The 25,000-nt window shown below is 45.1% G+C and overlaps 1 protein-coding gene across 2 annotated transcripts in view; it reads left to right on the top strand.

The window, feature by feature from the left end:
- LOC134635806 (calcium/calmodulin-dependent protein kinase type II subunit alpha) overlaps positions 1-25,000 on the top strand; it is a 45,560-nt gene that overhangs the window by 10,537 nt on the left and 10,023 nt on the right. The window contains exons 3-12 of one of the 2 annotated variants that reach the window (XM_063485377.1): positions 2,060-2,119; positions 7,697-7,751; positions 13,959-14,024; positions 14,105-14,177; positions 15,533-15,635; positions 23,435-23,518; positions 23,829-23,923; positions 24,072-24,194; positions 24,282-24,365; positions 24,596-24,638. In XM_063485377.1, coding sequence (XP_063341447.1) covers positions 2,060-2,119; positions 7,697-7,751; positions 13,959-14,024; positions 14,105-14,177; positions 15,533-15,635; positions 23,435-23,518; positions 23,829-23,923; positions 24,072-24,194; positions 24,282-24,365; positions 24,596-24,638 — 786 coding nt within the window. The other variant, XM_063485378.2, reaches the window with a different exon arrangement.

The raw sequence follows: 25,000 nt of genomic DNA, 5'->3' as shown, positions 1-25,000 counted from the left end.
AACGCATAAAAACAGGCACTTGTCCGTCCGTAGTGTGGTTATATTAAATATAAGAGAAAGAGAGAACTTTAAGAAATGAATATAGCCACTACAGTGACCATCAAAACCATGAACAAATATTGCCGTAAACAGTTTATTTTACGACACCACGAAACAAACGATAGCGTAAAATGAAATGATAAATGTTTTTATATCGCCATCCGATATATATCGCTATATCGAACAGCCCTACACGGGGCGTGGACTCAGTGACAGTAAAGATCCACAGTGCAGTTTGTTGGTCCTCACCTGTGGGCGTGGACCACCTGGAGGGAAACCGTCAGTTCATGGGTCACACAGGATCATGATTGGCTCAGACCAGTGAGCACACCACGACTGAAGGGTCTTTATCCCCGCAGGATGTGATTTCTAACAAAGTTATTGTTCTTTTTATTTGATCGATGAGCCTGAACCGCCTGAGCTGACCTCAGGCAACAACGAGCCATTTAAATTTGATCTCAGTTCTTCTGCATCCCTTCAGCCTGCTGGGACTCTGAGTCCCTCACAGGTCACAGCTCAGACACACAAACCTTCACCTGTTTTTGACTTTTTGGATCCAAACTGCTGTTTTAAATGTTTCGCTACATCTACAAATACTTTTAGTTTTCCATGTTCACTCCTGTGTCATCACGCTGCCATGACAACAAAACAAACAGCTGTTTACTGAAACCTGGAGAACTTCATGACCTCACCAAAGACCCGAGTTGGACCCTCCGGTGATCTGGTTCTGGCCCCTGTGCTGCATGTTTGACACTGAGTTGATATTCATTTGTTCACTTAAGATTTTCAAAACCACCTTTGAGTTTCTGCACAGGTGTAGTTCTACAGGAGGTGGTGTAACATCTCCTCTCACTCTGTGAACAGCTTTGAAAGCAGCTTTAAACCTGTGTTTAACTCATTTCAGTGTTTAATAAGATAAAAGATCACATTTGTGATGGTTCAAGCTTTTTTCATCTTCTGAAGTTAGAAAAACAAACGTCTGTTTGAAGGTGTTTAAGGACTGAAACACAAAAACAACAGAAGAGGAAATCTCTGAGGTCACATTCATTGTCTTTACAGGTTGATCTTTTAATATCAGCACAGCAGGTAATGGGATTACTCTGTCCCTTTGAGATCAAGGTGCTCCATACAATCACAAGAAAGTGGATTTTACTGTAATATTAACGATATATATATATCTCATTAGCATCATGTGACCATGTTATTGGTCACATGATCGGTCACCTTTATTTCCATCGTCATCATTAATATGAACTCGGCTAATGCTGGACTGTGTGCAGGCGTCTGACGTGGCTGCAGAAACAAAGACAGCTTCCAGCATCACAGCTGTGCCCGGTTGTATGAAGTCTGTTGATAAAGATGAGGAGCAACAAACAGCTCTCACTCACATTATTCTCAGCAGCCACGCGCCTGATTTAAGCCCCCAACACTGCACTGACTCACCTTTGGGCCTCAGACAGACTTTGCAGGACATTTTCATGTTTCAGAGGTCAGAGGATGTTTTAAGCAGTGAAATAAAGTGAAAAATAAAACTTTGACTTAAAACCATCCTGATCTGTCATTACCAGACAAAGTTCCGCTGATGCAGAGGTCTCTTTGGTCCCACCTCACGGCGCTCAGGCCTGAAGCCGAGCCTCGTTCTTTGTCAGCAGAGCTGCCTCGGTGTAGTCTGGATGTGCACACAGATATCTCTGCATCTCTGTGACACTGAAGCTCAGATCAAATCTCAGGCAGCTTCTGAAAAGCCTGATTCTCCTGTTTTTGAGCGCCTCAGTGAGCGTTTATCCTGGATGAAGGTCAGAGATAACAAAACTATCACAGTCACATTGATGCTTCATGAGTGTGAGCTCTGATTGGACTGATTTCCTGCGATCACCTCACGGTGTGAAAACCGACAACAGGTCTGATTCCTGACTCTCCTGATCAATAACAAGGATTAGGTGATCAGCTGTTTCTCCAGTCAGGAGGGAGATCCCCGATCAATGCCTCTGATCAGTAATCTCTGTGTTTGTGTTGTCAGATCATCAGAAGTTGGACCGTGAAGCTCGAATCTGTCGACTACTGAAGCACCCCAACATCGGTGAGTAATACTGCATGTACTGCATGTACTAACACTGCTGCATGTACCTCGACTGCTAACGGTGAGGGTGATGAGGGCGGTGAAATCACAGAGGAGTCGTTCTCAGAGTGGAGGCGACAGACAAGGAGTCGCAGAGGTTTCCCTCCCACACGCTGATCTCTGAGCAGCTGGAAGGAAAACCTGCACCGTGTACTGGAGACAGCACGCAGTACAAGTACTGTGATACTGAGAGCCGCCTTCTGTACAGTCAGGTTTGAATCACATCGAAGGGTTGATGTGAGAGCCCGTCAGACCGTTCGATGATTGACTTACTTGCAAATGCAGATGTGAGAAACAAACGATCGATGAACAGTGCGTTTTTATCAACTGCAAAAAGGAGTCTTGATGCACGCTCATGCTCCGGGTGAGGAAATCCCAAAAAGTTGATTCTGTTCATCTGGATGTTTTCAGTGGGAGAAACGTTTCGTCATCATCAGGTGACGTCTTCAGGCTCAGCTGACTGCAGGTTTCAACCTTATAAACAGGACATTTGCACAATGACTGAAACCAGCAGCACTGGATGAACAATGTGCTGGGAGGTCAGTTTATGATCATTAATATGCACATTGTCATGGCCATTGATCAATAACCACGAGTCCCACTCACAGAGTTGGGGAATGGCTGCAATCATTGTAAGATGGTGACAGATTCACCCTCAGGCCCCCTCCTCGGTTCAGAGATGGGGTTAGGCCGCTCTTACCTCTGAATGACTGAGAGTCTTTCCCGAGGCTGTTAGAGATCTTGTATGAATAGATTGTGAGAGTTTCGTGAGCCTTTGAATGTAATGGCGTTGTGGAAAAGCTCCGCCTCCCCACATTACAGCTGACGGCTTTTTCACCCTGACCTCAGGAACAGCAGCCTTGTCCTCTAGGACGGGTTTCTACATCTCTGTCTTCAAATATTGACTAAAGCTCTGCTTGTTGTCTTTTCCTGCTCATGTCCAGTTCATGGCTGTCTTACTTTAACTTGTTTTATTTGCTTCCTAACTTTCTCTTCATGTGTTTTTTAATAGTTTTTCATGTATTTTGGTGCTTTAACGATGCAGCACTTCAGTCTGCTTCTGCTGGATTTAAATGTGTTTTATAAATAAAGTGATGAAATTCGATGATGAGCTCAGAAATATTACCTGCAGAAGTCTGAGTGTTCATGGACCCCAGAGGGGACATTCAGCCTCAAAGTAAAATATAAATAACTTGAGCAGTAAACGTGCAGATTTCATCCTGATAATAATGAATTACAGTCGTCCAGCCTGGAAGTAATAAATGCATGAACTAGTTTTTCAGCGTCACTCTGAGACAGGATATTTCTAACTTTAGAGATGTTGCACAAATGGAAGAAAGCAGTCTTACATATTTGTTTAATATGTGCATTGAAGGACATGTCCTGGTCAAAAATGACTCCAAGGTTCCTCACAGTGTTACTGGAGGCCAAGGTAATGCCATCCAGAGTAAGAATCTGGTTAGATACCATATTTCTAAGATTTTCAGGGCCGAGTACAATAACCTCAGTTTGATCTGAATTAAGAAGCAGAAAGTTAGCGGCCATCCAGGTCTTTATGTCTTTAAGACATTCCTGCAGTTTAACTCATTGGTGTGTGTTACCTGGCTTCATGGATAAATAGAGCTGGGTGTCATCTGCATAGCAGTGTAAATGTATGCTATGTCTTCTAATGATGCTGCCTAAGGGAAGCATGTATAATGTAAACAGAATTGGTCCTAGCACTGAACCCTGTGGAACTCCATAATTAACCTCAGTGTGTGAAGAGGACTCTCCATTTACATGAACAAACTGGAGTCTATTAGATAGATATGATACAAACCACTGCAGTGCAGTACCTGTAATACCTACAGCGTGCTCTAATCGCTCTAATAGGATATTATGGTCGACAGTATGGAACGCTGCACTGAGGTCTAGCAGGACAAGCACAGAGATGAGTCCACTGTCAGAGGCCATAAGAAGATCATTTGTAACCTTCACTAAAGCTGTTTCTGTGCTGTGATGAGCTCTGAAACCTGACTGAAACTCTTCAAATAAGCCATTCCTCTGCAGATGATCTGTTAGCTGTTTGACAACTACTCTTTCAAGGATGTTTGATATGAAAGGAAGGTTGGAGATTGGCCTATAATTAGCTAAGACAGCTGGGTCTAGAGATGCTTTTTAAGTAAAGGTTTAACTACAGCCAGCTTGAAGGCCTGTGGTACATAGCTGATTATTAGAGATAGGTTGATCATATTTAAGATTGAAGCATTAATTAATGGCAGGACTTCTTTGAGCAGTTTTGTAGGAATGGGGTCTAAAAGACACGTTGATGGTTTGGAGGAAGTAATTATTGAAGTTAACTCAGAAAGATCAATTGGAGAAAAAGAGTCTAACTTAACATCAATGGTACTAAAAGTAGCTGTAGATAATATTACATCTGTGTGATGATTATTGGTCATTTTTTCTCTAATGATTAAAATTTTATTTGTGAAGAAGTTCATGAAGTCATTACTAGTTAACGTTAAAGGGATGGTTGGCTCAACAGAGCTCTGACTGTTTGTCAGCCTGGCTACAGTGCTGAAGAGAAACCTGGGGTTGTTCTTATTTTCTTCAATCAGTGATGAATAGTAAGATGTTCTGGCTTTGCGGAGGGCTTTCTTATAAAGCAGCAAACTATTTCTCCAGGCTAAATGATGATCCTCTAAATTTGTGACACGCCATTTCCTCTCCAGCTTATGAGTTATCTGCTTTAGGCTACGTGTTTGAGAATTATACCACGGAGTCAGGTACTCCTGGTTTGAGGCCTTAGTTTTCACAGGAGCTACAGTATCCAGAGTCGTACGTAGTGAGGAGGTAAAATTATTAACAAGATAATCGACCTCTGTTGGAGTAGCGTTCAGATAGCTGCTCTGCTCTATGTTGGTACAGTTTTTCCTGGAAACATTACTGAAAATACAAAGTACACGTGAAATCCATGATCTTGATCCTCCACACTGATACTGGTTCATTTCAGCCGGGCTCAGACAAAGACGTCTTTGTGGAGGCTGTGACTCTGTTTACCCCAGAAGAGTTCTTCTTCTTGAACGATGTGGCTCTGCACCCTCTTTTATCCTCACCCCTCTTTATTGTTTTAAATGACACCGACTGAGATGGTGCAGATGTTTCCAGCAGTCCAGCAGAGCACAGGACCGACACAGCAGAGTACTGCCGTAAAACAAGTCCCAACTAAACACTTCAGTGTTGTTGTTCTGAAATTGATCAGCACGCTGGAGCCTGAGCTCGTACAGTAGCAGCAGAGATGGATGTCTGTGGTAAACGTAACCACGGGCCTAATGTTTCAGCCTCTGAACGGCCCCCTGCTGAGCAACAACGCCCCCTGTAGGACAGGACGTCCAGAGAGTCGCAGTTCTACATTATATTAGGAAATCTCTAACTTCACCTATCAGGAAGCTACATCCAGAGTTTATGAACGATCATTATGTTTGATCTGTGATGTCATTACTGGGCGTGTCCTTAGTGTAATATCTGTGTTTTATTAGTGCTGAGAGTCTGCTCTGTGCACCGAGGCAGCAATGTGAAAATCCTGTGGCTGTGCAGCAGGATGCCGGAGCTGCCTCTGAGCCTGCAGCTCGACTTAATGACTGTTCATCAGATCATGTGTGAGCCGCCTCTCCTGGTAATGACGTTACAGCGAGCAGTGAGCTGACTGCAACTGATGAGGAGCTCCGTCTGACGGCTGTCAGGCACGCACAGGGGCTTCACGCCGTCCTCAGATCAGCCCGTGGACAGTTTAATGAGTGTGTGGGAAACGCCTCAGAGCTCAAACCACTTAAACGCAAACTGATCTGTGTGCGGCCGCCACTTCCTGTGAATAATTCAGAATAAAAGCCCAGCAGGAGGCGCCGCTGCCGTGGGCGGGTCCAGTCTGAGCACCGAGCACAGACCCTCACACCCAAACCTCCAAAAGACAAACTCTGTGCTCGATGGAGTCCAAACAAACTCACCGCCATCAGTCAGATGTTCAAATATGACCTCGCGTGGACCCAGCCAGCCAATCGGCAGCCTGCAGCTGAACAGAGTGGCCAATCAGAGCCTTGTGTGGGCAGGTGATGCTCTACAGATACTGAGGAGTGTTACGTAACCCTGAGTGTGTGTGTGTGTGTGTGTGTGGTGTTGCTAGGCAACAGAGTCCATAGGTGAAGGAATCAAAACCATCTATCCTCCTACACGCGCACACACGCACACACACACACACGCACGCACGCGCACACACACACACAGTACCTGTGTGAAAGCACTCAGAAAGAAATAATCAGGTTTTCTCTCAAAGCACTCCTACACAGTACAGCAGCGGGATTTAGTGTGTGTGTGTGTGTGTGTGTGTGTGTGTGTGGGCAGCAGCTTCTCTCTCCTCAGCTATAATACTTCCTATTATACAATATAAGCAGAGAGCAGAAACAGACGCCTTCAGTCGGGCTCAGAGACGTCATCCAACAAGTTTGTCGAGCTGCGAGGACACCCGTCACAGGAAGGACCTGATTAACTGTGACACAGCGTTTAAGAAACTCCATGTTTGATTTTCCAGAACAGAAATATGAACGTTCGCTCTGTGAATTCAGGATGAAATGTCGTCTCGCACATCACTGCATAAATCACTAAAACCAGAACAACTGTCTGGATGTAAATCATCAGTTATTAGTTTAAACTGTTCCTCTGGACCTCTTCTGCTTCTCCTCACTTCCTGTCACATGTGTCCTCACTTCCTGTCACATGACCCCTGACCCTGTGCTGGATTTTCATATTAAACATGAAGTTTATATGAATGGTCTTGGTGTATGTGCAGTGATCCCTGTGAGCCCACAGCTCAGACTGCTCAGGAATATTCAGTATCACAGCTTTATAGAAGCTCCGCCCACCTGCCTTTCAAAGCTTCTGTTTGTGATGCTCAGCTAATCAGAAGTAAGAGGGGAGGAGCTTAAACTCATTGTTTCAGACTGTGGATGAACTGAGTCTGAGTGTCAGATAAAGAAGGCTTATTCTGATCTGTGAGTCATGCAGAGCTGCTCTGAGAGTCGCCTGTGAGGACTGATCGGTTTAATTGTGTCAGAGGAAACCAGCATGGCTGATTCGCCCTTAGCCCTGCCCAGCTTGGACGGCACGCTCTCTGACACATTATCAACAGCCACAGTCTGTGTTCAGCCTTCATCTTAGCAGTTTTCTGTATGTATCTAAAACCTGCAGCCTTTCTAACATCCAGCAGGGGGCGCCTCCTCTGCCCTGATTGGATGCTGAGGAAATAAGCGTCCTGGTCAGCTGATCTGTGAGTTCAGTGAGGTGATAAGTTTGTGGTCTGATTGGATAAAACAGGAAGATCATTTTGGAGATGATGGTCAGAGTCACAGCAGAGCAGAAAGGCTTAAGGGTGGCAGAGGGAGAACCAGTGAATATGACCTCTGACCTCGACCAGCAGCTGTGTGGCGAGCAGCTGCGTGTGCACTCTGTGGGTTTGACGTGGTGTAACGTGAAAATAAAATGTCTTCTTTCTTTTCTGTTTCCCAGTTCGGCTGCATGACAGCATCTCGGAGGAGGGGCATCATTACCTCATCTTTGACCTGTGAGTGTCTCCTGATGCTGTTTGTGACACACCTGAGCTCCTCACATCCACACTGAAAACACCATGAAGTTGGTGGTGTCACGGTGGCTACAACTGTCCTTTATACCGTGATTTTGACCCCAACCACACCCCTGTCTTACACCACCACCAATGAAAACCACAGAAAACAGTGAGACAAGCAAACAGAATCCAAATATTCAAACAGAGGTGAAGCACATCTGTCGACAGGTAAGCCTGTAGCTTATCCACCCTGTGCCCTCCACCCAGTGCCCTCCACCTACAGCCGCTACATTCAGAGAAACCTCCATCCAGTGTCCCTACACCTACAGTCCCTATACACAGTGTCCTCAAGCCACAGCCCTTACATTCCAACCCCTCCACCCAATGTCCCCACATCCAGAGCCCTTCAACTTACAGCCCCTTCAAGTCAAAACCGTACTGTGTGTGTCTGTGTGTCCCAGGGTTGTGTTGTTTCCTGACGTTGTTTGTCTGTGTGTCTCATGGTTGTGTAGTTTCCTGACGGTGTGTGTCTGTGTGTCCCAGGGTTGTGTTGTTTCCTGACTGTGTGTATCTGTGTGTCCCAGGGTTGTGTAGTTTCCTGACTGTGTGTGTCTGTGTCTCAGGGTTGTGTAGTTTCCTGACTATGTGTATCTGTGTCCCAGGGTTGTGTAGTTTCCTGACTGTGTGTGTCTGTGTGTCCCAGGGTTGTGTAGTTTCCTGACTGTGTGTGTCTGTGTCTCAGGGTTGTGTAGTTTCCTGACTGTGTGTGTCTGTGTCTCAGGGTTGTGTAGTTTCCTGACTGTGTGTGTCTGTGTGTCCCAGGTTTGTGTAGTTTCCTGACTGTGTGTGTCTGTGTGTCCCAGGGTTGTGTTGTTTCCTGACGTTGTGTGTCTGTGTGTCCCAGGGTTGTGTTGTTTCCTGACGTTGTGTGTCTGTGTGTCTCATGGTTGTGTAGTTTCCTGACGGTGTGTGTCTGTGTGTCCCAGGGTTGTGTTGTTTCCTGACTGTGTGTATCTGTGTGTCCCAGGGTTGTGTTGTTTCCTGACTGTGTGTGTCTGTGTCTCAGTGTTGTGTAGTCTCCTGACTGTGTGTGTCTGTGTCTCAGGGTTGTGTAGTTTCCTGATGTTGTGTGTCTGTGTGTCTCAGGGTTGTGTAGTTTCCTGACTGTGTGTGTCTGTGTCTCAGGGTTGTGTAGTTTCCTGACTGTGTGTGTCTGTGTGTCCCAGGGTTGTGTTGTTTCCTGACTGTGTGTGTCTGTGTCTCAGGGTTGTGTAGTTTCCTGACATTGTGTGTCTGTGTCTCAGGGTTGTGTAGTTTCCTGACTGTGTGTGTATGTGTGTCCCAGGGTTGTGTTGTTTCCTGACTGTGTGTGTCTGTGTCTCAGGGTTGTGTAGTTTCCTGACTGTGTGTGTCTGTGTCTCAGGGTTGTGTAGTTTCCTGACGTTGTGTGTCTGTGTGTCTCAGGGTTGTGTAGTTTCCTGACGTTGTGTGTCTGTGTGTCCCAGGGTTGTGTAGTTTCCTGATTGTGTGTGTCTGTGTCTCAGGGTTGTGTAGTTTCCTGACTATGTGTATCTGTGTGTCTCAGGGTTGTGTGGTTTCCTGACTGTGTGTGTCTATGTCTCAGGGTTGTGTAGTTTCCTTACTGTGTGTGTCTGTGTCTCAGGGTTGTGTAGTTTCCTGACTGTGTGTGTCTGTGTGTCCCAGGTTTGTGTAGTTTCCTGACTGTGTGTGTCTGTGTGTCCCAGGGTTGTGTAGTTTCCTGACATTGTGTGTGTCTGTGTCTCAGGGTTGTGTAGTTTCCTGACTGTGTGTATCTGTATCCCAGGGTTGTGTTGTTTCCTGACTGTGTGTGTCTGTGTCTCAGGGTTGTGTAGTTTCCTGACATTGTGTGTCTGTGTCTCAGGGTTGTGTAGTTTCCTGACTGTGTGTGTCTGTGTGTCCCAGGGTTGTGTAGTTTCCTGACTGTGTGTGTCTGTGTCTCAGGGTTGTGTAGTTTCCTGACTGTGTGTGTCTGTGTGTCCCAGGGTTGTGTTGTTTCCTGACTGTGTGTGTCTGTGTCTCAGGGTTGTGTAGTTTCCTGACATTGTGTGTCTGTGTCTCAGGGTTGTGTAGTTTCCTGACTGTGTGTGTCTGTGTGTCCCAGGGTTGTGTTGTTTCCTGACTGTGTGTGTCTGTGTCTCAGGGTTGTGTAGTTTCCTGACTGTGTGTGTCTTTGTGTCCCAGGGTTGTGTAGTTTCCTGACTGTGTGTGTCTGTGTCTCAGGGTTGTGTAGTTTCCTGACGTTGTGTGTCTGTGTCTCAGGGTTGTGTAGTTTCCTGACGTTGTGTGTCTGTGTGTCCCAGGGTTGTGTAGTTACCTGACGTTGTGTGTCTGTGTGTCTCAGGGTTGTGTAGTTTCCTGACGTTGTGTGTCTGTGTGTCCCAGGGTTGTGTAGTTTCCTGATTGTGTGTGTCTGTGTCTCAGGGTTGTGTAGTTTCCTGACTATGTGTATCTGTGTGTCTCAGGGTTGTGTGGTTTCCTGACTGTGTGTGTCTATGTCTCAGGGTTGTGTAGTTTCCTTACTGTGTGTGTCTGTGTCTCAGGGTTGTGTAGTTTCCTGACTGTGTGTGTCTGTGTGTCCCAGGTTTGTGTAGTTTCCTGACTGTGTGTGTCTGTGTGTCCCAGGGTTGTGTAGTTTCCTGACGGTGTGTGTCTGTGTCTCAGGGTTGTGTAGTTTCCTGACTGTGTGTATCTGTGTCCCAGGGTTGTGTAGTTTCCTGACTGTGTGTGTCTGTGTGTCCCAGGTTTGTGTAGTTTCCTGACTATGTGTATCTGTGTCCCAGGGTTGTGTAGTATCCTGACTGTGTGTGTCTGTGTATCTCAGGGTTGTGTAGTTTCCTGACATTGTGTGTCTGTGTGTCTCAGGGTTGTGTATTTTCCTGACGTGTGTCTGTGTCCCAGGGTTGTGTTGTTTCCTGACGTTGTGTGTCTGTGTCCCAGGGTTGTGTAGTTTCCTGACTGTGTGTCTGTGTGTCCCAGGGTTGTGTAGTTTCTGATGGTGTGTGTCTGTGTCTCAGGATTGTGTTGTTTCCTGACGGTGTGTGTCTCTGTCTCAGGGTTGTCTTGTTTCCTGACGGTGTGTGTCTGTGTGTCTCAGGGTTGTCTTGTTTCCTGACGGTGTGTGTCTGTGTCTCAGAGTTGTCTTGTTTCCTGACGGTGTGTGTCTGTGTGTCTCAGTGTTGTATTGTTTCCTGACGGTGTGTGTCTGTGTGTCTCAGTGTTGTATTGTTTCCTGATGGTGTGTGTTGTGTGTCTCAGGCTTGTGTAGTTTCCTGACGTTGTGTGTCTGTGTGTCTCAGGGTTGTGTAGTTTCCTGACGTTGTGTGTCTCTGTCTCAGGGTTGTGTAGTTTCCTGACGGTGTGTGTCTCTGTCTCAGGGTTGTGTTGTTTCCTGACGTTGTGTGTTGTGTGTCTCAGGGTTGTGTAGTGTCCTGACGGTGTGTGTCTCTGTCTCAGGGTTGTGTAGTTTCCTGACGGTGTGTGTCTCTGTCTCAGGGTTGTGTAGTTTCCTGACGTTGTGTGTCTTTGTGTCTCAGGGTTGTGTAGTTTCCTGACGTTGTGTGTCTTTGTGTCTCAGGGTTGTGAAGTTTCCTGACGTTGTGTGTCTGTGTCCCAGGGTTGTGTTGTTTCCTAACGTTCTGTGTCTGTGTGTCTCAGGGTTGTGTAGTTTCCTGACGGTGTGTGTCTCTGTCTAAGGGTTGTGTAGTTTCCTGACGTTGTGTGTCTGTGTGTCCCAGGGTTGTGTGGTTTCCTGACGGTGTGTGTCTCTGTCTCAGGGTTGTGTAGTTTCCTGACGTTGTGTGTCTGTGTGTCTCAGGGTTGTGTAGTTTCCTGACGTTGTGTGTCTGTGTGTCTCAGGGTTGTGTAGTTTCCTGACGTTGTGTGTCTCTGTCTCAGGGTTGTGTAGTTTCCTGACGTTGTGTGTCTGTGTGTCTCAGGGTTGTGTAGTTTCCTGACATTGTGTGTCTCTGTCTCAGGGTTGTGTTGTTTCCTGACGTTGTGTGTCTGTGTCTCTCAGGGTTGTGTAGTTTCCTGACATTGTGTGTCTCTGTCTCAGGGTTGTGTAGTTTCCTGACGTTGTGTGTCTGTGTGTCTCAGGGTTGTGTAGTTTCCTGACGTTGTGTGTCTCTGTCTCAGGGTTGTGTTGTTTCCTGACGTTGTGTGTCTGTGTGTCTCAGGGTTGTGTAGTTTCCTGACGGTGTGTGTCTCTGTCTCAGGGTTGTGTAGTTTCCTGACGTTGTGTGTCTGTGTGTCTCAGGGTTGTGTTGTTTCCTGACGTTGTGTGTCTTTGTGTCTCAGGGTTGTGTAGTTTCCTGACGGTGTGTGTCTCTGTCTCAGGGTTGTGTAGTTTCCTGACGTTGTGTGTCTGTGTGTCTCAGGGTTTTGTAGTTTCCTGACGTTGTGCGTCTGTGTGTCTCAGGGTTGTGTAGTTTCCTGACATTGTGTGTCTCTGTCTCAGGCTTGTGTAGTTTCCTGACATTGTGTGTCTCTGTCTCAGGATTGTGTAGTTTCCTGACGTTGTGTGTCTCTGTCTCAGGGTTGTGTAGTTTCCTGACATTGTGTGTCTCTGTCTCAGGATTGTGTAGTTTCCTGACATTGTGTGTCTCTGTCTCAGGATTGTGTAGTTTCCTGACGGTGTGTGTCTCTGTCTCAGGGTTGTGTAGTTTCCTGACTGTGTGTGTCTCTGTCTCAGGGTTGTGTAGTTTCCTGACTTTGTGTGTCTGTGTGTCTCAGGGTTGTGTAGTTTCCTGACGTTGTGTCTGTGTGTCTCAGGGTTGTGTAGTTTCCTGACGTTGTGTGTCTCTGTCTCAGGGTTGTGTAGTTTCCTGATGTTGTGTGTCTGTGTGTCTCAGGGTTGTGTAGTTTCCTGACGTTGTGTGTCTGTGTGTCTCAGGGTTGTGTAGTTTCCTGACGTTGTGTGTCTGTGTGTCTCAGGGTTGTGTAGTTTCCTGACGTTGTGTGTCTCTGTCTCAGGGTTGTGTAGTTTCCTGACGTTGTGTGTCTGTGTTTCAGGGTTGTGTAGTTTCCTGACGTTGTGTGTCTGTGTGTCTCAGGGTTGTGTAGTTTCCTGACATTGTGTGTCTCTGTCTCAGGGTTGTGTAGTTTCCTGACGGTCTGTCTCTGTGTCTCAGGGTTGTGTAGTTTCCTGACGTTGTGTGTCTGTGTTTCAGGGTTGTGTAGTTTCCTGACGTTGTGTGTCTGTGTGTCTCAGGGTTGTGTAGTTTCCTGACATTGTGTGTCTCTGTCTCAGGGTTGTGTAGTTTCCTGACGGTCTGTCTCTCTGTCTCAGGGTTGTGTAGTTTCCTGATGTTGTGTGTCTGTGTGTCTCAGGGTTGTGTTGTTTCCTGACGTTGTGTGTCTGTGTGTCTCAGGGTTGTGTAGTTTCCTGACGGTGTGTGTCTCTGTCTCAGGGTTGTGTAGTTTCCTGACGTTGTGTGTCTGTGTGTCTCAGGGTTGTGTAGTTTCCTGACGTTGTGTGTCTCTGTCTCAGGATTGTGTAGTTTCCTGACGTTGTGTGTCTCTGTCTCAGGGTTGTGTAGTTTCCTGACATTGTGTGTCTCTGTCTCAGGGTTGTGTAGTTTCCTGACGGTGTGTCTCTCTGTCTCAGGGTTGTGTAGTTGCCTGATGTTGTGTGTCTGTGTGTCTCAGGGCTGTGTTGTTTCCTGACGTTGTGTGTCTTTGTGTCTCAGGGTTGTGTAGTTTCCTGACGGTGTGTGTCTCTGTCTCAGGGTTGTGTAGTTTCCTGACGTTGTGTGTCTGTGTGTCTCAGGGTTGTGTAGTTTCCTGACGTTGTGTGTCTCTGTCTCAGGATTGTGTAGTTTCCTGACGTTGTGTGTCTCTGTCTCAGGGTTGTGTAGTTTCCTGACGTTGTGTGTCTGTGTGTCTCAGGGTTGTGTAGTTTCCTGACGTTGTGTGTCTGTGTGTCTCAGGGTTGTGTAGTTTCCTGACGGTGTGTGTCTCTGTCTCAGGGTTGTGTAGTTTCCTGACGTTGTGTGTCTGTGTGTCTCAGGGTTGTGTAGTTTCCTGACGGTGTGTGTCTCTGTCTCAGGGTTGTGTTGTTTCCTGACGTTGTGTGTCTCTGTCTCAGGGTTGTGTAGTTTCCTGACGTTGTGTGTCTCTGTCTCAGGGTTGTGTAGTTTCCTGACGTTGTGTGTCTGTGTGTGTCAGTGTGACAGGTGGGGAGCTGTTTGAAGACATCGTAGCGAGAGAATATTACAGTGAAGCTGATGCCAGGTAAGAGACGCACTCTTCAGACTTCTGTTTCTGTGCTGAATCTGCTGCTGACCTCTGACCTCTGACCTCTTTCTGAACAGTCACTGTATCCAGCAGATTTTGGAGGCGGTGCTACATTGTCATCAGATGGGCGTGGTCCACAGAGACCTAAAGGTAGACATGAGTCAGGTGACATGATCTCTGACAGCTCCACATGTCCTGAACCGCAGTTCTGTGTAGCGACATGACCGCAGCGGCCAGTGTCCCTCCAGTGTCCCTCCCCCACTGGCCGCTGGGGCCAGTGGGGGAGGGACATCTTTACTGCCACAGTACTGTCTGGGATCTTATTGGCTGTCTGACCGCCGAGTTCTTTTAATAACCTGCTAATAACTAGCAGCAGGAAAATAGATTAAAATTTGAACGAGGTCTGGCTCATTAAGCCTGAATTATAGCATGTGTGATGATTTAGCGGCCGCTCACACAAACACGGTGTTTACATGACAAACAACACACCAGCGTTACACACAACAGTAATCAGCTGCTCATCAAAACATGAACAGCTGATTACAGCAGACGGGTGAATTGAGCCCAGAGCTGCTGGTCTCTGATTAAAGATGGGAGGAAACCAATGAAACCAAGGCTCTTTCTCAGTTCTCAAGTACACGAGTCCGTGCTCGTGTACTCGGCAAGTCCGGACTCGCCGAGAACGCGAGCACGGACTCGCGATTTGTACAATTGGAACACCAGCGTACTTGATGATGTCACAGGTCCGGAGTTTTTACTGCCGTCCCCTCTTAATTTAACTGTGAGTAACATGTTATGAAGCCTAACTTTAATCTCAGCCAAACCGGTTTACTCAGGAACAAATAAAACTGAAATAAACCAAACAGTAACATTTAGAAGTGATCTAAGTGACTTATATATCATGTTTAACCTGAGTAGCCAAGGACCGCGGGGTGGGTTCAAAACGATGTGCCAGGAGTCCGCTGTTGTCGCCGGCTCTAGTGCTCCTCGACCTCGTGGTGTGCTATGGAGCTGGCGGGTCACAGACGTCTCCGAAAACGTCGGAGCACGTTTGGAAATATATGATATCTTGATAAATCGAGCAGATATTTGAAGCTTACACAGCTACATTCTCGCTTGAAAATAACTTTAACACAAAGTTTATTTTGTGACCCAGAAATATTTAAAAGTTTTTAGTCGCTCTCGTCCGCCATTTGGGTTTTGGACAAAATGCATTCTGGGATACTTAGCTGTACCAAGTCCACACAGGTCACCACCAATGCATGCTCGATAAAACAGGCGGAGCGAGAACACATCCGGGAATTTTTCGCGTTCTCGGCTTGATGCGTACTTGAATTGGAACAGTACTTGGTCTCCGACTGATGACGTATCACGAGTACACGAGAACGCAAGTACGCACAAGTACGCATATTGAGACAGGCCCCAAGTCCTCTAACGCTCCTGTTAGCATCGTTAGCACCAATGCGGTTAGAGTTAGCGTGTTAGCATGTCTGTTGTGTCTGCAGCCTGAGAACCTCCTCCTGGCCTCCAAGTCCAAAGGAGCGGCGGTGAAACTCGCCGACTTTGGCCTCGCCATCGAGGTGGAAGGAGACCAGCAGGCGTGGTTCGGTAAGAGCACCAAGTGATGGTGATGATGATGATGGTGATGATTGTGTTGATAATGGTGATGGTGATTGTAGCGGTAGACTACTGTTCCCATAAGGCTGTGTGTGGGGGAACTTCCGGGTTACGAGTAAAGTTGGTAAACATAACCCGAACGCGCTGCGTCCAGTGTCATCATTTATACGTGGTGTCAGAAGTGCGAACGGCGGCCTCCACAGTTTTTTCGAGTACAGTACGGTGCAGTTAACTTGCGAGAGAAGTTTTCACATCGGTGACCCGAACAAGATCGGCATGCGGTTGAAGCGTGGCAGAGGCTGTCACCAGCGCTAGCAACAAGGCGCGTGTGCGCGCTCGGTCGAGCACGAGCCTCATATGTCGGAGGGAGGAGACGGGGTCGGCGCACCGGAAAGCTTGGATTCTGAACGCGAAGAAGCCAGGGATCCACACGTCACGATGGCAACCACGGTACAAATAAAACACCCCCAGAAACATTTGACTTTTCTCATCCTGCCGAATGGCCAAAGTGGATCAGAAGGTTCGAAAGATTTCGCATTGCAACCGCTCTTGATAACAAATCAGACGAGTATCAAGTTAACTCACTCCTGTACGCTATGGGAGATGCTGCTGATGATGTTTTGGCAGTTTTACCACTGAGCGATGCAGATAAAAAGAAATATGCAACTGTCAAAGAGGCATTTGACAAACATTACGTAGGAAAACACAACGTAATTTTTGAAAGAGCACAGTTTAACTCCAGACGGCAACAGGATGGTGAAAGTACAGAGTCGTTCATCACTGCTGTGCACAAACTTGCAGAAAATTGTGCATTTGGAGCACTCAAAGACGAACTCATAAGGGACAGAATTGTGGTTGGCATAAAAGACAAAAGACTGTCCGAGCAGCTGCAAATGGACTCAGAGTTGACTCTTGCTAAAGCCATTGAGAAAGTTAGGCAGAGCGAAACGGTAAAGAAACAACAATCAATGCTTCACAGCAGCGCGGCAGTGGAGAAAACACTGAACATGGACACAATACGGACAAATACAAAACGTGGGAAAACGCAGACGCGGCAGAAGAAAGAACAAAAGCCAATCAAGCAAAGTGAAAAGGAATGTGGCCGCTGTGGTCGCAAGAACAAACACTCATGGAAAGAATGTCCAGCCAAAGAGGTACAGTGTCGAAAATGTCAGAAAAAAGGACACTTTGCTGTGGTCTGTCGCAGTAGTGAAGCTGCAGCGCTACGCGAAGTGACAGAAAATCAGAAGGATACAGACAGCGAGGATTGTGTGTTCCTGGGTGAAGCAGAGACTGAGAGGTCACAGCCCTGGGTGCAAAAGGTCAAGTTAAATGGGGAAAATGTATATTTTAAACTTGACACAGGGGCGGATGTTACGTCTATTCCAGAGAGTTTGTACAGTCCAGACAGGGATGGTAAGCTGCAGAGACCCAGAAAGAAGTTACTCGGGCCAAGCAGTTGCCCACTCGATGTTAAAGGCTGCTTTGAGGCACAGCTAGCAGTGAAAGGGCGCAGTGTTTCTCAAGATATCTACCTTGTGTCAGGTCTAGTACAGCCACTACTAAGCAGGCCAGCGTGTGAGGCTCTGGGTCTTGTGTACAGAGTAAGCACAGTAACAGAATCGGTGACAGATTTCAGGGCAGCATACCCAGACGTTTTTAAAGGTTTAGGCATGCTTACCGCATTGAGAGAGAGCAAGGAGCTGTACCAATAGCCCTATCTGCCCCAAGACGTGTTCCTCTTCCCCTCAGAGATGCAGTGAGAAATGAGCTGCACAGAATGGAAGAAATGGGTGTTATCTCCAAAGTCACTGAGCCTACAGAGTGGTGTTCAGGCATGGTAGTGATCCCCAGACCAGCAGGAAAGCCCCCCAGAATATGTGTGGACCTCACACCCCTGAGCACAGTAGTCAAAAGGGAACGGCACATCCTCCCAGCAGTAGATCGAACACTAGCGATGATGAAAGATGCTAAAGTGTTCACAAAGCTTGACGCCCGGCAGCTGCTGGATTGCTGTTACCTTGTTGGGATCAGCCTCAATGCCTTTTGCTGACACTTTGTGTCCCACAAAGATTATTTGACTTTTAGCAAACTCACACTTCTCATTCAGAGTGAGACCCGCCTTCTGAAACTTTCGGAGGACACAGTGCAACCTCTGGTCGTGCTCTTGCCTGTCTCTGCCATATGCAAGCACATCATCGGCGTGACAAATCACCCCTTCAAAATCTTCCAGCATCTGTGACATTCGCCTTTGGAAATGTTCCGGCGCCGATGCAATGCCAAAAGGAAGGCGGTTGAACTGAAACCTTCCAAAAGGCGTGATGAAGGTAGTGAGTGGCCTCGACTCTGGCGTGAGCGGAATTTGCCTAGCCTCAGAGTGTGGAGGATTTGCGCCGTCTCATGGGCATGGCCAACTATCTTGCCAAGTTTATGCCACAACTAGCCACAAACACCACACCATTAAAAGATCTGCTAAAAGACAGAAACGAGTGGATATGGGCGGAGCCACAGGAAACAGCGTTTAGGAGACTAAAAGGGATATTAAGCTCTCCAGAAGTACTCGCTCAGTACTCCAACTCAGCAGATACACAAGTCGCTGCAGATGCATCGCCATACGGTATCGGGGCTGTTCTCACTCAGAAACAGTCTGACAACTCCTGGCGACCAGTCACATACATCTCAAGAGGTCTCACAGACACAGAGAAACGCTACGTGCAGATAGAAAAGGAGGCGCTCGCTGTAACGTGGGCGTGTGAACGACTGTCATCTTACCTCATGGGCCTACAGTTCACTCTGATCACAGATCACAAACCTCTGGTCCCTCTTCTGAGCACAAGAGGCCTGGACGACCTGCCTCCACGCATCCTGAGATTCCGCCTCAGGCTGCTGCGCTTTTCTTTCACCATTGTCCACGTTCCAGGGAAGAACCTCATCACTGCTGATGCCCTCTCACGAGCACCGCTGGCGGGGCCTCCTTCTGCTGGGGATCTTCGGCTGGAAAAAGAGGTGGAGGTTTTCGTGGACTGTGTAGTTTCCCATCTCCCAGCCACAGATAAAAGGCTGGAGGAGATTAAGTTGGCGCAGGCGATGGATGACCTGTGTAGAAAGGTGGTGTATCAATGTGGGACAGGCTGGCCAGAAAAAGGTAAACTAGATCCAGAGTTAAGGGGTTCTGGCAATACAGAATGGACTTCAATGTAGTCCATGGTCTTCTCATGAAAGGGGAGAGACTTGTGATACCACCTCAAATGAGAGCAGAGGTTTTGTCACGTTTGCATGAAGGCCACCAGGGCGTTTCAAAATGCAGGGCCAGAGCAAAAGAGTCGGTGTGGTGGCCGGGCATCTCTACCCACATAGGTCAGATGGTAGACAGGTGCAAAACATGTCAAAAACACAGGTTACAGTGCCGTGAACCAATGCTGGCGAGTGGTCAAAGAAACACTTCCTGCTGATTATTGATTTTTTCTCATGGTACATTGAGATAGCTGAACTGAGACACACAACAGCAGAGGTCACTATTAATGCTATAAAAGAGGCCTTTGCAAGACATGGCGTTGCCGAGACTGCGGTATCGGATAACGGGCCGCAGTTTTCTTCAGAACAGTTCAAGCACTTTGCCAAAGAGTACCAGTTCACACATGAAACGAGCAGCCCTAGGTACCCCCAAGCCAACGGGGAGGCAGAACGCGCTGTTCGTACCATTAAAGACTTGTGGAAAAAGGACTGTGACTACAACAGAGCACTGCTAGCATACAGGGCTAGCATACAGGGCCACCCCACTGGAACAGCCTTATGGGAACTACTGTTCCCATAAGGCTGTGTGTGGGGGAACTTCCGGGTTACGAGTAAAGTTGGTAAACATAACCCGAACGCGCTGCGTCCAGTGTCATCATTTATACGGTGATGAAGATGATGTTGATGGTGATGATGGCAATGATGGTAATGATGGTGGTGATGGTGACATGATGGAAATGATGTGGAGAAAGATCTTATATAGGAGAAAGATGGCGGGCGTGATCACAGCCGGATTGGCGTCCTCGCGGTGGTTTTGTGATGTTTGGTGTTAAAACTCCAAAACAATTTCAGTTATAGACCTTGTTTGGGCAAATAAATAAACTAAGATTGACATTTATAAGAGACAAAATGGCAAAGATGAAGAAAGTCGAAGAAGATCTGGAGGAGATTAAACATTCACTTAACTCACTGACGTCGGAAATTGAAAAAGTAAATAAGCAACAAGGAATATTAATGTCGATGATGGACCAAATCAAAGAACTAAAAAACCTGATTAAGGAGAAAGATAAGACAATCCAGTTTTTGGAAAGGAAGGTGGACGATCTAGAACAGCAGGCTCGACTTGAGGAAGTGATTATTACGGGTCTAGAAACTAAACACAGGAGTTATGCGAGAGTCGCCGAGTCTGGGACCGGTGCAAAAAGAGGAGAAGACGAGCCTCCGATGGAGGAGCTACAGACGTTGGAACGGCAGGTTGTGGAATTCTTTTCGAATAAAAAACTTCCCCTGCATAGTAATAATATATCTGCATGCTATACCCTTCCTAGAAGGCACACTAATGCTCCTCCAGCAATTGTAGTGAGATTTGTAAACCGTAAACACAAAGTTGATTTGCTGAGGCGGTCTAGCCTTTTGAAAGGAAGTGGAGTATATTTGAATGAACATCTTACAAAAAGAAATGCAGATATTGCTAGACAAGCTCGTATTTTACGGAAGGAGAAAAAGATTCAAGCAACCTGGACCAGGAACTGTAAAGTGATGATTAAACTGAATGGAACGCCAGAAGAAGCCAAGGTTATAACGATTAAGGATCTTGAGGAATTGGACATTTATTCGAGATAAAGTTATCGGTTACGACCAATCATGGCTATGAGCCTAAAAACAATTAGTTCATCCTTTACAAGAACAGATGCTACTTCGGGTGGAAAAGGACAAAAGGAAATTGTAAATTGGACATGGAAGAAAAAAGAGATCAACGGACTTTAAAATATGTCGATAAATGAATCTGCAATTGCTAAGGATTCCTTTCTTTTTGAGGTTAATAGATGGTTTTAGAATAATTATGCATAATGCTCGACGACTCAGATCATAAATCATATGATTTTGAAACAGGTATTGACCCTGAAAGGAATGTGCTTAATACAATTAATGTCACATGTGAATATTATACAAAGGAGCAATTCAGGGATACGGTTGAAATAGTTAATACATTTTCATTAATTCATATTAATTGCAGAAGTCTTTATAGAAGTTTTGCTTCGATTAAAGATTTCTTGTATAGTTTGAGAGGCAGATTTCAAATAATTGCTCTGTCTGAAACATGGTTAGATGAGAAGAGGGGTTGTCATTTTTGTATCGAAGGGTACGATTTATACTTTGTAAATAGAATTAAGAAAAAGGCAGGAGGGGTGGCACTTTTTGTTAATTGTGATTTGAAATGTAAAAAAGTTGAATGTATGTCTGTGGCTATAGACGATTTAATGGAGTCTGTGACAGTGGAATTGGATATAGAAAGAAGAAGTAATATAATTGTAACGTGTATATATAGGAAACCGGGGTCACAAATTGAGTTATTTACAGAGGCAGTAGAAGACTTATTGAGTAAGGCTAAGGGAAATAAGACTTTATGTTTGTGTGGTGATTACAATATTGATCTTTGTAAAGAGGCAAATGATAAGGCTGCGTCAGATTTTTTTGAATTATTACTTGGTAAAGGATTTTATCCTTTAATTATGAAGCCGAGTAGAATAACGGATAAATCAGAAACATTAATTGATCATATTTTCATTAATAGCTTGGAGAGTAATATTATGAGTGGCCTCATCATAAATGATATAAGCGATCATCTACCAGTCTTTTTTACTTTTGATTTAAATATGAAAAGAAAGGAAGAAGTTGGTTTCGTGAGTCATAGAAGGTTAAGAAATAACGAGGCAATTAACAAGTTTAGACAAGATCTCATGGAAGTGGACTGGAAGGAGGTTTATGTTAATGAGGTCAACGTTGCATATGGAGCATTTTTAAATACTTACTTGGCCTTGTATGATAAACATTGTCCATTGGTATCATTTAAGTATAAGAAAAAGAATAAGAATATGAAACCTTGGATAACTAAGGGTCTTGCAAATGCATGTAAAAAGAAAAATAATTTATATAGGGATTATATAACACAGAGAACTAAGAATGCGGAAATGAAATATAAAGTTTATAAAAATAAGTTGGTATTAATATTGAGGAAAGCCAAGAAAGACTATTATAATAAACTTTTTCAGGAAAACAAGAATAATATTAAGGGCATTTGGAATATTTTTAAGGAGGTATTGGGTAACAAGAACACACCCTTAGATCGGCCTAATTATTTCATTAAGAATAATCAAGTTGTCGAAGATAAGACTGAAGTAGTAAACGAGTCCAACGGTTAGGGGTATACGACTGTGGAACTCTCTTCATTATAATTTAAAGAATTGTATGAATTTACATTGTTTTAAAAAGTGTTACATGCTTAAAACGATAACTCAATATGAAGAATGTGAATGAAATTGGGGTTCATTGAAAAAGGATCCATTATAATTTTTTTTTTTTTTATTTAAATTTATTTTAATTTTATTTTTCTCCTTGTTACTATGTGGAGTGGTATATTCTGATTGTAAATTTGTATATTTTGATTGTAAATGTGTTGTTTGGTTTGGGTTAGGACCGAAGATAAATGTTAATGTTAGTTTGTTCCTTGATTTTTGGTGCCCACTTGTAATATAAGTTGGATTGTAGATAGGGGGCAGGGTTTAATAAGAATTTTCTTCTTCCTGCTCCTTTTCACACATGGTTGTAGTGCTTTTTGATAGAAAGTGTGGTTGGTTTGTTTGAACTGTTGTACCAAGTGTGAAATAAATAAATAAATGAAATGAAATGAAATGATGATGGTGATGATTGTGATGATTGTGTTGATAATGACGATGACAATGATGATGATGGTGATGAAGATGATGTTGATGGTGGTGATGGTAATGATGATGATGATGATGGTGAAGATGTAGATCGTGACATGTTTGTGATGGTGATGAGGATGATGTTGATGGTAATGATGGTGACCGTGGTGATGGTGATGGTGATGGTGATGCTGATGGTGGTGATGATGATGATGGTGACGATGATTATGGTGACGATGATGATAGTGATGATGATGATGATTATGGTGACGATGATGATGGTGACGATGATAGTGATGATGATGATTATGGTGATGGTGATGATTATGGTGATGATGATGATGGTGACGATGATAGTGATGATAATGATTATGGTGACGATGATGATAGTGATGATGATGATTATGATTATGGTGATGATGATGATGGTGACGATGATAATGATTATGGTGACGATGATGATAGTGATGATGATGATTATGATTATGGTGACGATGATGATGGTGACGATGATAGTGATGATGATGATTATGGTGACGATGATGATGGTGACGATGATAGTGATGATGATGATTATGGTGACGATGATGATGGTGACGATGATAGTGATGATGATGATTATGGTGATGGTGATGATTATGGTGATGATGATGATGGTGACGATGATAGTGATGATGATGATTATGGTGACGATAATGATTATGGTGATGATGATGATAGTGATGATGATTATGATTATGGTGATGATGATGGTCTTCATTAATCTAAATTTTTTATTAGTGCCGCTTTGTCACATAAACAAGGGTCTTCCAAAACAGCAGCTGTGTGTAAACATGTGTTTGTTTTCAGGCTTTGCGGGGACTCCAGGTTATCTGTCTCCAGAGGTCCTCAGGAAGGACCCATATGGGAAAGCAGTCGACCTCTGGGCCTGTGGTGAGACTCTACTTCCTGTTTCTACCGTTTCTTCTTTCTTTATGTTTCCTCCACTCATGTGCAGTTTGTTTATTTTTTACTCAGGGTTTATGTCTAGGGTGTTTTTTTCACGTTTATTAGTGTTTTTACTTTCTTTATTTTCAGTCTCTGAGGACGTTTTTGTCTGTTTTATCTTTCACGTTCATTCCTTCTTCCACTTTTTTTTTTAGCTTTTATGGTTTTTCCGTCTGTCTGTGGATTTTATTATATTTTATTGCATTTTATTTTTGTCAGGTGTATTTATTTAATTTTTTATGGTCTTCTGTCTCAGGTGTGATTCTCTACATCCTATTGGTCGGTTATCCTCCATTCTGGGATGAAGATCAGCATCGTCTGTACCAGCAAATCAAAGCTGGCGCCTATGATGTAGGTCACATGACATCACGACTGTTCACCTGTACTTTATTGACAGTTTAACCTTTGTGGGCGGGGCTTTAACGCCTTTGTTATTACAGTTGTTCTAATTTAAACTCGTCCTCTCCTTGCCTCCTCTCCCTGTGTCCTTGCATCCTAGTTTCCTTCCCCGGAGTGGGACACGGTGACTCCTGAAGCCAAAGATCTCATCAATAAGATGCTGACCATCAACCCGGCCAAACGCATCACAGCTGCCGAGGCGCTCAAACACCCCTGGATCTCTGTGAGACACTCTCACCTTTGACCTTTGACCTTGTTCTCTGTCCTGCTCTGCTCCTCACGATGATGATGATGTTATTCTTCCTACCAGCACCGATCCACAGTGGCGTCCTGCATGCACAGACAGGAAACGGTCGAGTGTCTGAAGAAGTTCAACGCCAGGAGGAAACTGAAGGTGGACTTTCAAAATAAAACCATGAAGTTTTAGTGTTTTTAGTGACCACGGAGGAAAAAAGTTCCCAAAGCTCAGATCTGTGGTCACGGCTGCTTTTGACTCTTTGTTGTTTTAAACGAAATGTTGAAGTTAATCTGTTTTAAATTCACATAATAATCATTTTTAGAAAATCAGAAATAAATTCTGTCATAATTTTCTGTGCTTTTATTTTTATCACTTCTTTCCTTCAGGGAGCCATTCTCACCACCATGTTGGCCACCAGGAATTTCTCCGGTAAGACCCTCCCCCCCTCCAACCCACCCAGTGTGGTCAAAGGTCATGTACAATTTGAGGCTGTCTCCTATTAACTGTCAGTAAGTCACACAGCTTGTGGCAGCAGCAAGTTTGACCTTTGACCTGCAGGTTTGTGTTCCAGTAGCAGGAGGTTACACAGAGAAATCCACCAATCAGCTGCCAGCTTACACACAATAAACACGTTATCACTGTGTGTGTGTGTGTGTGTGTGTGTGTGTGTGTGTGTGTTTGTGTGTGTGTGTGTGTGTGTGTGTGTGTGTGTGCGTGCGTGCGTGCGTGTGCAGCAGCTGTCCCAAACATTCACACACACTGAGGTCTAAAGATAGCGGGGAAACCACCGA

This window comes from Pelmatolapia mariae, linkage group LG10_11, assembly GCF_036321145.2.
Source record: "Pelmatolapia mariae isolate MD_Pm_ZW linkage group LG10_11, Pm_UMD_F_2, whole genome shotgun sequence".
Classification (NCBI taxonomy): Eukaryota; Metazoa; Chordata; class Actinopteri; order Cichliformes; family Cichlidae; genus Pelmatolapia; species Pelmatolapia mariae.
The sequence above is the reverse complement of the archived record's forward strand: the minus strand, read 5'-3'. Positions and strand labels throughout refer to the sequence as shown.